This window comes from Penicillium riverlandense (assembly GCF_028828495.1).
Source record: "Penicillium riverlandense strain IBT 135883 chromosome Unknown utg000011l_segment0_segment0, whole genome shotgun sequence".
Classification (NCBI taxonomy): domain Eukaryota; kingdom Fungi; phylum Ascomycota; class Eurotiomycetes; order Eurotiales; family Aspergillaceae; genus Penicillium; species Penicillium riverlandense.
This window is the reverse complement of record NW_026643201.1, coordinates 455,601-471,030: the sequence shown is the minus strand read 5'-3', so window position 1 is coordinate 471,030 and position 15,430 is coordinate 455,601. Positions and strand designations below refer to the sequence as shown.

The following is a 15,430-nucleotide window of genomic DNA, read 5'->3' as shown; positions in this document are numbered from 1 at the left end:
CTGCCGTCAGAGTAACGGCCATTTCGTTCCTTTGGTGGGTTAGTTGGCATCACTCGTAGGCACCGTAGGCCGGTTAGAGCTAGCCCGGGGAAGCAGGTCGTCCATATTGAGTGGATCCAAACCCTTCCACTCCCGCTTCAGCTGACCGGGGCGCTCAGCAACTGCCTGGGGAGTGTCGTCCTCCTGGGCTGGAGCCGAGACCACGAACTCACGGTATCCGAGCTCATTCAGCTGATCCGTCGGGATGGGATCAAGCGGGTAGGGCCTGCTCTGGTTCTTGAAGCGGATGGCGCGCACACGGCGGTCCTCGCGCTCGATGACGATCTTCTTCAGAAGGCCGTGGGTCAGGGCCTTGCGCTTGCGCAGAATGGCCAGTCCACGCTGCAGGGTGGCATAGGGGAGGGTGATCAAGGCGATGCACGGGATGAGAATGAAGGACTCGGAGGGCTTGCCTTCATTGATGGCGGGCAGGTCGCCGAAGCGAATGTTCAGCAGCTCAGGACTCATCATCATCGAACCGGGCAGGGTGCGAATCGGGATGGGGATGCGGTCTGGCACGATCTCGGATCGGCCCTTGGTCCACAGGGGGAAGTCAGGATCCACGGCCTGCAGGACGTACTCCAGCGAGTAGTTGGTCATGCGTTCACCCCAGACGCGCTGGAGCTGTTTGTTCTGCGCCTCGAAGTCGAAGGCGGCAGTTGCGGTAACGGGAGCAACGTCGAGGCAGCGGATGAGGTATTCGTTGATGCGCACGCCGAAGCTCAGGAACTGCTCGATGGTGTCCCACGACACCAAAGTAAAAGCAATATCCATGCCACGCTGCACGATATCAGAGTAGCCCAGGAAGGCACCAGTGGCCGCGTAGTAAAAGGCGTAATCGACCATGGCCTTGTCGAGATAGAGAGGGTTCACGGTGGGGCGAGCCTCAGAGGGCTGCTGCTCTATGCCCATGGACTGGAGAGTGCACACGCGCAGGTCATTGTTGGTCAACAGGGGCCAGCTGTACAGGTGTTTCAGGGCCATGCCGAAGGCGTGCATGCCACGATACAGAAAGCCGCCATGAACGTGGATCTCGTTGACCTCAGCGCCAGCACGGATGCTGAGCTGGGTGAAAATGTAGTGCAGGGTCGGGTTGCTCTGGAGCATGAATTTGTGGACGGGGTGCGGGATAGACGCCATAGGCGCCCAGTCCAGGTGCAGGACGATCTCCAAGTCCGAGATGCTGGTATCTCCATACATTTTGCGGACGTGGATAGCAAGAGGGGGCATCAGAGGCCTGGCGAGAATGAGGTTGTCTGAGTAGTAGGTTTGAATATTGCTCAGTGGAGGGTGAAGGTGTGGAGGAGAAGAGGAGTCGCGAGGTGGCAGGAAGGAAGAATATTCAGGTGTGTGAGGTAGCAGCGGACCGTGAAAAACAGGTCGAGGGTCCTGCCACTGGATGTGCTGGTACTCGTTGAAATGATATGGCTCCTGTCCTTCAGCCGAGTTGCTTCCTCCTTCTCCCCCATTGCCATTGCCCTTGCCTGAAACCCCAGCACCATCCGCATTCTGCACATCATCACTCGGTTGCTCATTGTTAGGCATATTTTCAGACCCTGCTTCATCTCCTCGGCCCTGCGAAGGTGCCTCTGCATCTGCAGTCAAAGAAGCCTCTCTATCCATCTCATCAGCCCAGCTTCTTCCCCTCTCCGGATTTCTACAGGCTTGCTGCACAAAAACAGGCGCAACCATTAACCGCGTGTGTTCCACTGCCAGTGAATCAAAAGAAGAAACCCGAGAAAATATCATCTCCTTGGATTTGCGCGCGGGTTGAGAATGAGACCGGACCTCACCGGGGACATATGGCCGGAAGACGGGGCGTCTGGTCTCAGGCTTATTGTCGTTCGATTCTTCTTCCTTTTGTTGTTTATCGGACTGGTCGTCAGTGCCGTCGTGCGGCTCGTCCGGTTTCTCATTGTTGTCTTTGAGCTCCTTCAACTGACCATCAGATTTTTCGTCCTTCTCGTTCGTGTTCTCCTTCTCATTGCCCACATCAGACTCCGCCACCGTCTCCGTCGACGCCCGAGAAGATGACGGATTGATTTCAAAGCTGATCTGCTCCGATTCCCCGATGAGGTTACCGGGTAGTGGCACTTGCCAAATCACTTGGACGATTGGATCCTCCCCCGGATGTTCTTCCTGCTGCGAATGTTCCTCCTGTGAGTTTTCCTCTTGCTGTGCAACTTCTTGCTCTTCCTGAAGATGATATTCCTGTGCCACAGCCTCAATCGCTTCATGAGTGTGCTGCTCCGCCTGACCTGGCGCCTCAGGTTCGCAGATAACTCCGGTCACGGTAGGAACATCCAATTCTTCGTTTTCAGACTCTGGCGGAAGAGCAGGATATGGAACCTCAGTGTACTGAGGCACCTGGCCATCAATAAGAACCATCGTGCGTTGGAGCCCGTCTCCCCAAGCCCGGACCATTGCCGTCACAGGCCCGGGGGAATTCATGATGCTTCCAAAGCGGGCAAGCATATTTGAGAAGATTCGCGAATCGAATCCACGTTCATCAAATTCAGCTTCAGACTGCTCCTCCGCGAAAGGATCCTCAAGTCGTTCGAGAACAATTGGAAGCGGCGGCGGGCTGGGGGTTCGACTGCGCAGATGCTCAGGCACATAGGGCAAAGTGACCGTTCCATCAAAGTGCTGGTAGACAACCCCACTGCTCTCTGTCTCCATAGAGTGGCATTGGCAACAATCGCCACCGTGGTGCATGCAGCAGCACGACCGACCAGGAGGACGCATGCCAAAACCTCTCGGTCGATGGTAGCAGCACGCCGGGTGGAAGCCGCATCGTGCACGAAGGTGGTGCAAGGCGGTATCATTGGGCCATACGGCTCGAGGATTGACAACCGGATAACCCTCTGCATAGTACAGAGTACGCGATCTGGTGGGTCGCGGCGGAAGGGGAGGAGGACTAGGCGGCGATGGGGGACGCGGCCGCGGCTCGCCGGCGAGCGGTGTATTAATTGGCTCGTTGACCACGGTAGTCGAGCCGCTTGAGTCGTCCACGGCGGTTGCTTCGAAAGAGAGCTCAATGGCGTTTCCTGCATCCTGCACAATATGGACTGACGCGCCGATTCCGAGCGGAGAAGCGTCGTCCTCGATCTCCTCGACTGAGGCCACCACAGGACGCTCAGGGCTCACAGTGATCTCAAAATTATCGGTCGACACATTGATATTCGAATCAGCCACCAGCCTGCTCACTACCGGCTCCTCCAAGCCGGTTTCTTCAGCGACCTGTTCAGTTTCATGCTCCGAGCCAATTTCCGCAACCGTTTGATCGTCATCATGAATCTGAGCCCTATCTGAGGGCTTCTCGGTCAGGGAAATTGACTGCTCGTCTTCGGGAGCAGAATTCTCGACCGCCGAAACAAAAAGAGAACTCTCCTGTCCAGGTTCTTCCTGCTCAAGCTCCATCTGCGGTTTCTTTGCCTTGACTTCTGACTGAATGGATGTAAGTGGGGTGAAAGGATTGTATGAAGCTTCAGCAGCGGTAGTATGCTGTGCAAGTCGCGCAGCCTCTCGCACGGCATTCTTCTTTCGTTTCTTCTTCTCCTTCTTGCGCTGACTCTTTGAAAGCTCTTGGCTCTCAGGCTCAACGGACTCGTCGTCATCGTCGGTCCTGTCCCGGCGTCGGCGTCGACGCCGCTCAGACTCAGGAAGCTCGTCGCCGGTGATGATATTGAAGCTATAATCAGTATCATACTCGGAATCCGTTTCGTCCGTCTGGCGTTTCGTCGGAATGGGACACGAAGAGGCAGAGCAAACGGTTACAGAAGAATCGGCCACCTCATCTTCCTCGTCCTTTTCGGATTTGGCATCGTCCTTGATCTTCTTTCGGTCCTGGCGAGCCTTTGCCTTGCGGCGGGTTTCAATTATCTTCTTTCGATTCTGTGACTTCTTCTTGATAAGGTTCTTTTTCTTCGTGCTCTTCGGACCACTCTTCTGAGGCTTTGCGCGAGCATGCTCACCATCTTTGGGAGAAGAAGGGCCAGCCGTGTCAGATGCAACCACAGTCTCGCTGTCGGTCTCTGCGGCCTCTTCGTTGTCGTGGCTCCTTTTTCCTTCGGGTTCTTTTGGCACGTAATCGCCCGTCTCCGTTTCGGCCTCGCTGTCGGTCGGTTCTTCTTTTTCCTTGTTGTCAGAAGAAGAAGCAGGGCCCGCTGGGTAAGTGACAATGATGGTCCTAGCCTGGGTTAAACCTTCTTCTTCCTCTTCACGGCGCTCGAGGCCCAAACCTGGCGGGTATCTCGGGGTCTGTCGCGACGGTCCCGCCTCGGAGGTGCCATTAACATGGGAACAAGCCTCCTGCGCTTCCAGTAGCTTTTGCTTCAGGATGGTCTGCATAACGATATTTGCGTCATCATCTTCAGCGGCAATATCGTAAATCTCGCGTCTCTCGCGTCTGGCCAACGTGACAGCCGTGCATGCAAGAACCCGCTGTGTCAGATAATCCTTCACCACGCCCTCAATTTCTCGATCCTGCTCTGACGCAGTGGGCGAGGGAATTGGAGATAGCTCGCCGACGGACTCTGCGGGAGAGGAAGGGTTGGAGGTGACCTCCTGCCCATCGAGGAACTTCAGCATGCGTTTTGCTTTCTTTGCTTTCTCCTTGCGCTCTTCCCAGGCCCACATGTCCGTGGTGCTGCTCTCAAAGCGCGAGTGAATGGGCGCCATGCTGGATAGGTGGAGGAAGACTTGGAGGAGTGGAGAAGGGTTGAGAAGGGGGTTGATGTCAAGGATGGAGGTTCAGGGAGGAGGGACTTGAGAAGAGAGAATGGCGTTCTGGAGGTCCCCCTTATGGGTTGCAAGATGTTTTTATGAAGGTGAGGCTTTAGGGGTTGAGAAAGGCGGATATGGATATGAGTTGATGAAAAGTGATGCCGATGAGGCACAGGTGTCGGGGATGGCGAGAATGATGAGAAGAGGTGAAGAAGAAAGAAGAGACTTGAAATAAGAGGGCATTTTGAAAGTTCTCACCGTGGGTTACGCCGTATTGCGACAAGGCGTTACCAGAAACGCTCTACAGATGAAGCCGAACGTGCACACGCCGTATTGTTCGCGATTCCACCCACCCACGCCCACAACAAAGAGTAGAAGTGCTTTTCGCTGCGTGGAAACATTGATTATAGCCTGCTATTATCATTCTGTATTTTATTTTGTGAAACAAGGCACTTTTGTTGGCGCTTCTAGCTATTAATGTTCCAGATCCTGATACTTAGGCCGCGGAGTAGGGCTAGCATCATTCACGTGATACCTAATTACCAAAACAGAGCGGCTGGAGTCGCAGCGGCCTCAGGCCATCACCAGCCAGTGCTATTGCTACCGTACTGTCTCGAAAGTGGTGTCACCACTTACACCAATGAATTATTTCTCGAACCCTAATGCCAAAACTAATGCCAAAAATTCGCTTCGCATAGATGCAGAGCTCGACCGATATATTCTACACACTCTGATTCACTTGGTTGCATAAGCATAGCACCGTGAAAGATGCCTGATTTGGATCCTTTCTCTGTCACCTCCGAGTCTCAAGCCAGCTTTCGTCTCGCAGACGGACTAGGTTTCGGGATGTACGGTACTACATTGCCCTATTGAAAGAATATGACAGGCCACAGGAAAAGGAATATAATTTATATGTTTCCATTTTGCTACTCCATATGCCTGCACTCGCAAGTGGAAAAGCAAAGGTAGTAAAAAGACAAACGCTCAAGAAACGCACCAGTGGTATATAGGCAGTCGTCAGAGTAAAGGAAATGGAAGAACGACACACAAGAACAAGAACACAAAGGAAGAGCCCGAATGAGGGATATATGAAGAGAAATAGACACAACACACTGTGTACATACTCAAAAAAGACAAGGGACGATAAGGAGATGGTTAGATGTTAGATTTGTACAGAGAGCGTATGAGAAAAGCAGCAATATATCAATCAGAACATGCCTCCGTCGACAGGAATCGCAGGAGGCGGGTACGCAGGGACGGCGGGAGCAGAGCCAGACCGCGAGTCCTTGCGTGCCCGTCCATGCATACTGCCGCCCTCGCTGGACATCTTGCGCAGACGGTTCCGAGAGCGAGGGCGCTTGTCCTCGTCCTGGAATGTGCTCTTTTCGTCGACGTCGGGGAACGGAGAGGCAGTGCGCGAGTCGCTCTTGTCACTCTTGAATGCGTCGATGATGGTCTGTGTACCTCGCCTGCGGGGGTTCCGTGGTGGTATAGGGGGAGTTGGGGATTGGGTCTCGGGAGGCGAGGGCAAGCCGACGGTCGGGACGTTGGATGTGCTGGACAGGAAGGTCGGCTCAGAGATCTGCTTCTTGTTCACTGGCCGTTTCAGGAGTGCGTTGTGGCCTGGTGCACGTTGGGGGAGTGAGTGGGAGCTGCCCCCAGCGGCAGAGCCAGGCCTCGAAGACTCCTCAGAGGGTATCTCGTTGAGGGGAGGAGTGGCGTTTGCAGAATAGGGCGGTGCAGCCGGGGAGGGCCGTGGGGATACCCCGATCATGGAGGGCGAGTTGCTGCCAGGCCGTGGGAATTGGAATGGCTGCTCGTACTGGAAGCTCGGTGTGGCAGCACCAGAGCGGCTGGCGCTGCGGTATCTGCCCGACGCAGCAGAGGAGGCGCGGTCGAACAAGGGGGCAGGCTCGCTTGCCTCCATTGAGGGACGAGCCGAGGAGGGGATTGAAGGGACGAAGCGGGGTTCGAAGTTCTCTGGCGCAACGAAGTTCTCGTGCGCGATAACCGTGCCCTCTTCCACGGTTTCAAGATCGTCGCGCTCAGCGCGGTATCTGGTTCGGCTCTTGGACCGGCTCGCTGTCGCCGAAGCATCAGACCCTGAGCGAGACCTTGGTCCCCCGGTAGGAGATGGCCCACGGCTGTGGCTTGAGTCGCGCGATCCATCACGGCTGCTGCTGCGGCCGAGCACCGGCATGCGGGACCGGATCGAACGTTCGCCAACATTGGGGGAGCTGGAGTTGGAATGCCGGCTGAAGTTGAATGAGCGCGGCTCCTCCTCACGATGCACGTCATCCTGCACCAAGGAGGGCGTGGAGGTGTTTCCATAGCCAAACATCTTCAATCTGGAGTCCGGTCTCTGGAAGCCTGACTTGCTGGGCTTCTTATTCAGCAGTGCAAAGGCGTTTCCAGGTCTCGGATGACCGGACTCTGGGGTCTGTTGACCTGGGGTAGGACTGCTCGATCGGCTGTCGACTTCGGTCACGCTGCGCATCTTCTCCTGAACCTTTCTGCGTCTCTCAGCCAGCTCAAGGGCAAATTCCTCTCGCTCCTTCTGTGTCTCGGTGCTACCATCTCGTCGATGGTGGAACGCCAGCTCGTTTTGCCACGAGGCGTCATTCAGCCTTCTGGTAGTTTCGGGCGAGGCCCGTGGTTCAGCTGAGTCTTCGCTATCACGCGGGATTGAGTCCTCTCCGCACTGTCTGGAGGCTGCTTGAGACCCGGACGTTCCAGGGCGGACATTTAGGGGCGACACGGCGTCTTCTTCTAGGTGGCTCGGCATAGGCGGGTTGACCGACTTCCGGGACAAGGATTCCTGGGTGCTCGAGTTGCTCATGCCCCCATCCAGTCGATACGCGGAGGACCCGGGAGATGAAGTGAGGTACATGTCGCTCTCGCGACGTAACTGGGCTCGAACCAATCCAGACAGGTCTGCTCCAGATGGTTGCGTAGTCGGTGAATAAGACTGCTCGGAGGGGATAGCCGTGTCCATGCCTTCGTGCTCCTCAATTGGTTTGAGCTCACCCACTTCCGAATATGTGACTTCAGGGAGAGTTTCCAGATGGTCTCCGGTAGGGGTGGCAGGCTTGGAAGCTGTGGTGGTGGAATGGTGCATAGATTGGCCGTATTCCGTGGCGAAAGATGTTGCAGATGACAACTCGTAAGAGCGACGGTCATCTCGCTCATCTCCAGATTCACTGGCGGTGGATGCGGCATAGAAAGTGGTCATGCCAGGTCGACGGGGGGAGGCCTCCACGCTCGAGGCCCTGGAGTGATCAACACTACGATTGGGATCGCTGCTGTAATGCGACGAAGCTGACTCGGCTCGGGATCGGACACTGGACTTGGAAAAGCCTCTAGGTCGGCCGATAGGCTCGGGTGGTGGAGCTCGCCGCGGAGGGGACGGGCGCCGCAATGGAGGTGTGCTCCGTCCCTGATACATCAGGAGCTGTCGACGAGAGAATTGTTGCTCATCAAATGCCGTGGCAGGTTTGTTGAATAGACCCATAGCGGTGGCTTTTCCATGATCTTCCGGCTGCACGGCGGCAGCCAGTGACGCACCGTCTTCCGTTTCGCTCGTCGGTGGGCTCAGTGGAGGTGTAACCCCGAATCCAGCAGCCGTCGGTGAGATTCGTTCCTTGGTCAACGTCTCTGCGGAAGGTCGGTGCCTCGATGACCTGGATGACGCAGGGCTGTTGGCGCGAGGCCCGGGAAGGCAGGGAGGCCCGGGAGGCGCAGAAAGCGGTGCAAAGCCGGGATCGGCGACGGCGAGCTTTTGCAGCCGGTCACGCAAACTGGTCGCGCTCTTGGAAAAGTTGCGATTCAGCGGAGGAAGTTCTGGTGTGCCCACACGAGCGCGGTTGAGGCTTTCTAGGCGATTCAATGTCGAGGATTGCTGGTTTTGGGCTGCCTGGGCTAATCCTTGGCCATACATGCGGTGGGAACGCAGGGGCAGTGGCTTTCCCGCCCGGGCAGTGTCGGCTGGGGGTTCAGGAGTTGAATTCAAAGCAGCCTGGGGCTGGATGTTATGCGATTCGTCAATCGAAGTAGCCGCGGTCGAAGTGTCGGCATTGGTGGCGGGCCCGGACGCAGTGGAGGAGTAGGTGGTACGCTTCGTGGACGAGATAGTCGAGTGCGCATCGTCTGATTCCCGGGGAGCTGCTTCCCGTGCCGCTTGCTCGGCCGCCTCTCTCTCTTCCTTTTCCTTCAGTCGCAGCCGCTGGAAAGTGGACAGATTCAAATCGTTCTCGTAAACAGCCTTGCCCATTGCTCCGCGAGCGCTGGCCTCGTTGGGGCTCGGCGAAGGGCCGGGCGAGCGGACCGGGATCTTATAAACCTTCTGGCGTCCTCCAAACAGGTTGTTACCTTCCGTGCGTCGGCCGCGACTCATAATGCTGCCACCGGGTGATCGGTCGTCGTCGGTGCCATATCCCCCAGTTCCGCTAGACATATAGGAATCGGCGCGGCCCAATGCAAGCGAGGGTCGACTGCCGTCGTTGGATTCGACTTCATCAATGTCCGTCAACGCATTGGGGACGTGGCCGAACAGATTCAGACGCGAGGCTCGCTTCGGAAACAGAACGCTGTCGTCGCTAGCCTTGCCGAGTTTTGAAGATGGATCGTCCTGTTCTCTCAGCATGCTGAATCGGGCGGACAGCTTCGGCATGAGCAAGCTGGTGCGGAAATCGTCGGACGACGGGAGGGCGAAGGACAGGTCCAGGTTCGGGCTGGAGGCATTGTTGGTCTTGATTTGCAAACTCTCAAAACTCAGAGCCGGCGGCGGCGCAGTATTCTGGACACCTTCTAACCCGTCCAGGGCCTCCTTGACCTCCTTGACCTCCTTGGCCTCCTTGGCCTTCTTATGTTTGCGGAACCGATTCATCGCGAATGGCGCCAGGGTCGGCGAGGTGATTCAGATAGTTGCGGCGGCGCAATGGACCAGGAAAAAATAGCCAGGGGGGCTACATTCACGCAGCCCTCGAAATCGGATTGAAAGGTGAGGCGGGAGATGGAGAGATTATGATTCACTAAGAGACAGACATGGCAGTCAGCATCTCTGGGGGATGGCAGGTTTCGTGCAGCAGCGGACGTACAGCGGCGTGCTCAACGGGCGCGAGGTGGAAATGAAGTGGAATGCGGGTCTCTATCGCGTACCTGAATTAACGTACCGTGTCTGTTTTTGTCAGCCGATCCGGAGAGGCCAATCAGTGGTCGAGGATGGCGTGTTGGACTGGTCAGAAACCGACGTGTACGATGTCCCGCATTAATCCTTGATTCATTCCTTGGACAGTCTGGAATGTCGGAGGAATGGAATTGCAGAAAGAAGAAGACCAGACGGCCGAGCAATTCAGTTGGTTGATCTATAATCAAATCATCGTTATTTACTCTCGTTACGCGCTGTGGTACCTGCATCCCTTGTCGCAGGATGCCTGCAGACTGTCCGGTAAACAGACCCTTGCCGGAGAGGTCGTCCAGCACCGTATGCGAATCATGTCCCTAGTCCGATGCGATTATTTTACCATCTGTAACTACATTTCCCGAGGGCGGCGGAATCCGGCAACGAGACCCAAGGCAAAAGAACAGACTTTGCTAGCGTCACCAGGGGTCTGGCCCGCGGACCCATTGCGAGCCCTGTCGGTTGATGATGATTATTACCAGCGGCTTGGCAGATCCCCTAATGGGTGCGCTCCGATCGAACTCCTTGCCTCCGTCCGGGCGGAAATCATTGAATATGCGTGCCGCCCAGGACCCGGGGTGCAGAGGAAGCAGTGATAGCACGATCTACGGGCTGTGACACTCCTGGCATCTGCGTCCGACAGATGCAATAATATCATTACCCCGTCAACCGCTGCGCCAATCGCGTTGAGTCTGCCCCTGCATCGCTCGTTTTCGTGGATCCAGACAACCACGGTTAGGCCCCGTTCAACGCGGCTATCCACCCCATTTCCCCTGAGAACCCTGTTTTGGTGTTTTTTATTTTACTTTTTTCTTTCATTTTTCCAGCCGAGGGTAAAGGGGGGGAAATAGTGAAATAAGCAACGGGTCAAATTCAGGAATCCTCTCGGCAGTGGAACCATGATCTCATAGCGTCGCTGCGAGATGAACAATAATAATGGAGACCGGACCACCGACTACTGATGCCGGACAGCGAAGCCTGGATGGGGCAGGCAGGGGGGTGCGCTGTGTGGGCTGACAGCCGTTGTTGAGGACCCAGAGTGGACTCGCTTGCTGACCTGCTCCGACGGGCGGAATGTTGGTCTTGCCCCTGGACTAGTCTAGATCAGGGCAGTCCAAATAAGGGCATCGGCCTTCCCATGGCCCGTACATTGTCATACCTCAGGTGCATGTAACTGGTGCAACAGATCTTGCATTTGAGTTACTGGTGTAGCACATGTTTGATTACACTTATTAGATGAGGGGTTATGTTTTTATCGGGCGAGAATGAGACTACGAAAGGGTGGGCAAAAACGGGACGCTTTTCCGCAACTCAATGGGAGTGGAGTGCGCGCTGAGTTCCCACCGGCTCTCAACCTCTCTGAGTTATAGTTACTGTACCGTACGTGCGCACTGTTCTTCATACAGGCCAGGGTGTAAGCTACGATCGGCTTAGGGCCGATCGATCGGACGTATGCATTTAATATTGATCAAGGAAATCTGTCGCAAATCTTGGTAGAGATCCCGCGCGACCCAGCTGAGAGATCACAGGAACGATTGGGGCCGAACGGGCAACCTGAACCAAGTGGATGGGATCCAGTCTCGGCACTTGTCGACCTCGTGTTGTTGCCTTCCGTTGACCGTTGTTTCAGCACTCGGTCAAGTCTTTTTGGTGCCCAACGCTCCGGAGAAAAGTACGGCTGCGCCACTACGGACTTTGTACATACGATGGCTCCTGAGTAATTAATCTATCCTGAACACTGTGTAATTCTAGACCGTGTATCGGGACGGATAACTTGATCCGATCCCCAAATATATATTGCGTGGCTTTCTCGCCGAGTACATAGGTCTAAGACAGCCGAAACGCCCGGGCACTCCTCGTATTAGTTGAAGAAAGTCTCAACTCCTGTAAGGTAATGTATTAAGGCCTGCAGGTTTATCGACGAATTCAGTTCTTGAAGATTTTTCTTGTTTGTGATCCGATCTCGATGGCTGTTTTACTACAAAATTGATTGCTGCCCCTGTGAAGGGTGCAGGATTCTCATGAAAAAGAAATTCAAGCAAATTCAGCGACTGCATAAAAGACAAAATATTCAAATCATGCAGTTATGCTTTCAATCCTCAAGTTACATCATGGTTTCCATGGGGGCTTATCGAATTGACCTCACATGTTTGGCCGACTCTCAGGGACCGACCAACTTTTCATGGCATTGCAACCCCTATCGCTCTGAATATTTACATAACAGACATGTCTTGGATCCGGCGAATACTTTGTAAGGATTGGCTTTACTCAACCCAACCTACTCACTCTATATGGCAGAGACCAAACATAAGCCCGCGTAAAAGCCTACGTCTACATTGCCCGCCATGTTAGATAGTCTATTCCTGAAATTTGAGAACTCTACAGACAAGCTCGTCCTTCGTATACAGCACGTCACGAAACTGGTGTCACCAAATACAGTCGTATGCCAAAAGTCTGAAACCAGTTACCCGTTTAGGCGGTAGGTAGCTGGTTTCAGACTTATGGAACGTACGTTCTTCGATTGCTTCTGGAACCCTAATGCCAAGACCTACCATATTATACTCGCCCATAAGTCGGACCTCCAACAGCTGGCACTTTCGGGGTCCGACTTGGAGGAGGCGAGTACCCCTTGGAACACCTCTGAGTGGTTCAGGTTCTTATTGTGTCGATGACGTATTCTTGCCTTCGAATTGACCAATCAGCGTCAAGTTAGGCCGGATAGATTACAAATTGCAGTTATATGGCCATGCTACCCATATCCTTTATGGTGCTAGATAAAAGGCGGACATGCCCTCGTGGAAGAGGTAGTATACATATCGATTAACTCTCTCTCCTCCAGCTCAAAGACCTGCAAGCCTAAATCCATATCGAGAAACAAACATGATGTCTTCACCGTCGTCTACCATCGACCTCACCCAAACCTTTCACCACTGCACTGCTACCCACGAGTATAATATCCGCTGGGTATCACTTGGAGATCCTAAATTTCCACCTCTGATATTTGTGCATGGTACGCCATGGTCTTCACGCGTTTGGAGTACCTATGCCCAATCTTTTGCCAAATACTTTCACGTCTACCTCTTCGACAATCCAGGTTTCGGCGACAGTCCCCTTGGCAAGCCTCTTGCCGACAAAGAGGGGACGATCGACAAGAAAACAGCTCTAGATGCGGACCTCGCACTTCAGACCGAGGTGTTTGCTGCGCTCTTTAAATCTTGGTCGCGAGATTGGCGGCAGAAGCCCCATGTGGTTGCGCATGACCATGGCGGCTTAATGACCCTACGGGCTAATATCATACATGGCTGTGACTATGCGAGTCTGTGCTTGATCGATGTGGTTGCAATAGGGCCGTTCGGCCAGCCGTTGTTCAAACTAGTGGCCGAAAACGAGGCAGTGTTCACTGCATTGACCGGACCAGTGTTTGAGGGGGTGGTAGAAGCATATATTCGCGATGCAGCCCACAAAGACCTGGGCAAAGAGACTATGGAGATGCTGAAGAGCCCGTGGATCTCCTCTGACGAAGGAAGAAGGGGGTTCGTGCGACAAATGATTCAAGCTAATAGCCGTAGCACTGAGGAGGTCGAGGCTAAGTATCCAGAGGTTGGAGAGAAGATACCGGTGCAGGTCATCTGGGGAAAAGAGGACCGATGGATTCCTGTGGAAACGGCGGACCGCTTGAAGGAGAAATTGCATGCTCAGCGTGTGGTGCTAATTGAAGATGCGGGACACCTGGTGATGTACGATCAGGCAGGGATGTTAGGGGTCGAGCTGGGCTGGTGGTTGAACCATGCTAGTCGTCTTTAGATAGAATCTCTCCAGTATATTATTAGGTCTGACACAAAATGCAGTTCTGGACAATACAGGCCCCATTGACATAGATATTTCGTAAATGTACTAGTATATCTCAACATTAGGGTTCGGGGAATAGTTGAAAAATGTAGTTAGTGACACTATACCTACGCCGAAATGTTAGAATGTAAATCGCACTGTTGATAGCCCACGAAGCCTATGGTTCAAATATCAATTACGTTTTAAATCCTATAAGAGCCAAAGTCGATCTTCTATCTTGATTTCCTGATTTTTGACCTGAAGTTCAGCGATAGGATCTAAAATATGAGCCGGGATTCCTTTTCTTCTAATCAGAAGCCTTCTTTCCCTTTTGGAGAAGGGGGGAAATGTTCTCGTCTATCTTTGGAGCTCCCTGAAGACCGCGCATCAAGGATGTACCCATAACGACTCCAACAATCTCAAGTTCGACTGCAGCAGACATTCTGGCCCAAGTTTCCATTGTCATCCGCACCAGAACTAAAGCGGATGCATCAGTTTGATACGCCTCAATGATTTTGGCTCGAAAATTGGAGGGCAGGTTCTCCAGAAGCTCCTTGAAATCCTTCGTAACATTTGGGGCATTTCCATCGAGAGTGAGCTTCACAATGACGGATCGTTCGAGAGGAGTACCCTTCAGTGAAGGCGACGGAGTGCTGGGAGCACTCGGTTTTTCCCCCACGGGCTTGATAGGAAAGGCGATGGTGCCCTTGGCCCCGAAATGAGTGAGCACAGGAGTATGGGCACTCCGAGACTGCTGATCATTTTGGATTTCACCATAGATGTCGTCAACTGTGGCCATTTTCTTTCCTTTATCTCTCAAGGAAAGAACAGCCGCTCTGAATCTCTGGGAAAATGTGATCTTCTGACCTCGGGGATTGGCGGTACCACTGGGGCCGCATGCCGATAAGACTTGCGATGTACGTGGAAACTGGCCTCTGACAGCACCCGAGTAACAGCAATCGAGTAAACCGAATGCATGCACATGATCCAGAGTGCCTTCTGTGAACAAACTTCGATAGACAGAACTCCATCGGATTTTTTGAGTTCCTCCGGCACCCGCAAACTCGAGTCCCCTATCGACATGGACCATTCCATGTCCGGCGTAGGCGAAAACGCAAAGTGAAGGATGCGTTGTCCCTGTGAGACGGGGCTGAAACTTTTTGGCAAATTTCTGGAGTTTTTCTTGCAACTCCCACTCAGCGAACTTCTCGTTGCGAGGCATCTCGTAGATCTGCGAGGGAATACCCATGACATCTTCGAAGATGTTCCTGAGGATCTCCGAATCTTTCTTGGCTCCTGTATCGTACCTTCAAAGTAGAAGATAAACGCATGTTTGTGTGGATAAGAAACGCCACGATCCGAAAGAACTTTGTTGAGGTCCCGCATCAGGGCGGGCAGCTTCACTTTCACGTTCTGAGGAGGGCCTGCCATGGTGATGGAGACCTACAGAGAGTCAAATGTGAGAAATGATCAGCATATAAGCGACGACAGAGAAAAGATGTGTTATGGTGAAAAGAATAGAGGGGAGGATGGTGAAGGAAGGAACCACGAGATATCTCACAGTAGCAGTGATGGACGTTTCCTAATTAGGAAAAGCACTGTTTTTGTAGCGGTAATGTCAAATGGACAGAACTCAGGTCCTTTAGTAGGGTGCACAGC

General features: G+C 53.7%; 4 protein-coding genes across 4 annotated transcripts; 1 reads left to right on the top strand and 3 right to left on the bottom strand.

Annotated features, from left to right (window-relative positions):
- Positions 1-39: 39 nt before the first annotated feature.
- N7474_010878 (uncharacterized protein) lies at positions 40-4,719 on the bottom strand (the record flags this gene model as incomplete). Its single annotated transcript, XM_057202288.1, has 1 exon — positions 40-4,719. One exon carries the CDS (start codon positions 4,717-4,719, stop codon positions 40-42), a length of 4,680 nt encoding a protein of 1,559 aa, XP_057047572.1.
- A 1,252-nt stretch (positions 4,720-5,971) lies between these two features.
- N7474_010877 (uncharacterized protein) lies at positions 5,972-9,649 on the bottom strand (the record flags this gene model as incomplete). Its single annotated transcript, XM_057202287.1, has 1 exon — positions 5,972-9,649. One exon carries the CDS (start codon positions 9,647-9,649, stop codon positions 5,972-5,974), a length of 3,678 nt encoding a protein of 1,225 aa, XP_057047571.1.
- A 3,174-nt stretch (positions 9,650-12,823) lies between these two features.
- On the top strand, positions 12,824-13,747 carry N7474_010876 (alpha/beta fold hydrolase; the record flags this gene model as incomplete). Its single annotated transcript, XM_057202286.1, has 1 exon — positions 12,824-13,747. One exon carries the CDS (start codon positions 12,824-12,826, stop codon positions 13,745-13,747), a length of 924 nt encoding a protein of 307 aa, XP_057047570.1.
- Positions 13,748-14,078: 331 nt separating this feature from the next.
- N7474_010875 (uncharacterized protein) lies at positions 14,079-15,202 on the bottom strand (the record flags this gene model as incomplete). The annotated part of the gene is given in 2 exon segments (XM_057202285.1): positions 14,079-15,067; positions 15,079-15,202. The coding sequence occupies 2 exon segments, from the start codon at positions 15,200-15,202 to the stop codon at positions 14,079-14,081; spliced, it is 1,113 nt and encodes a 370-aa protein (XP_057047569.1).
- Positions 15,203-15,430: the final 228 nt, after the last annotated feature.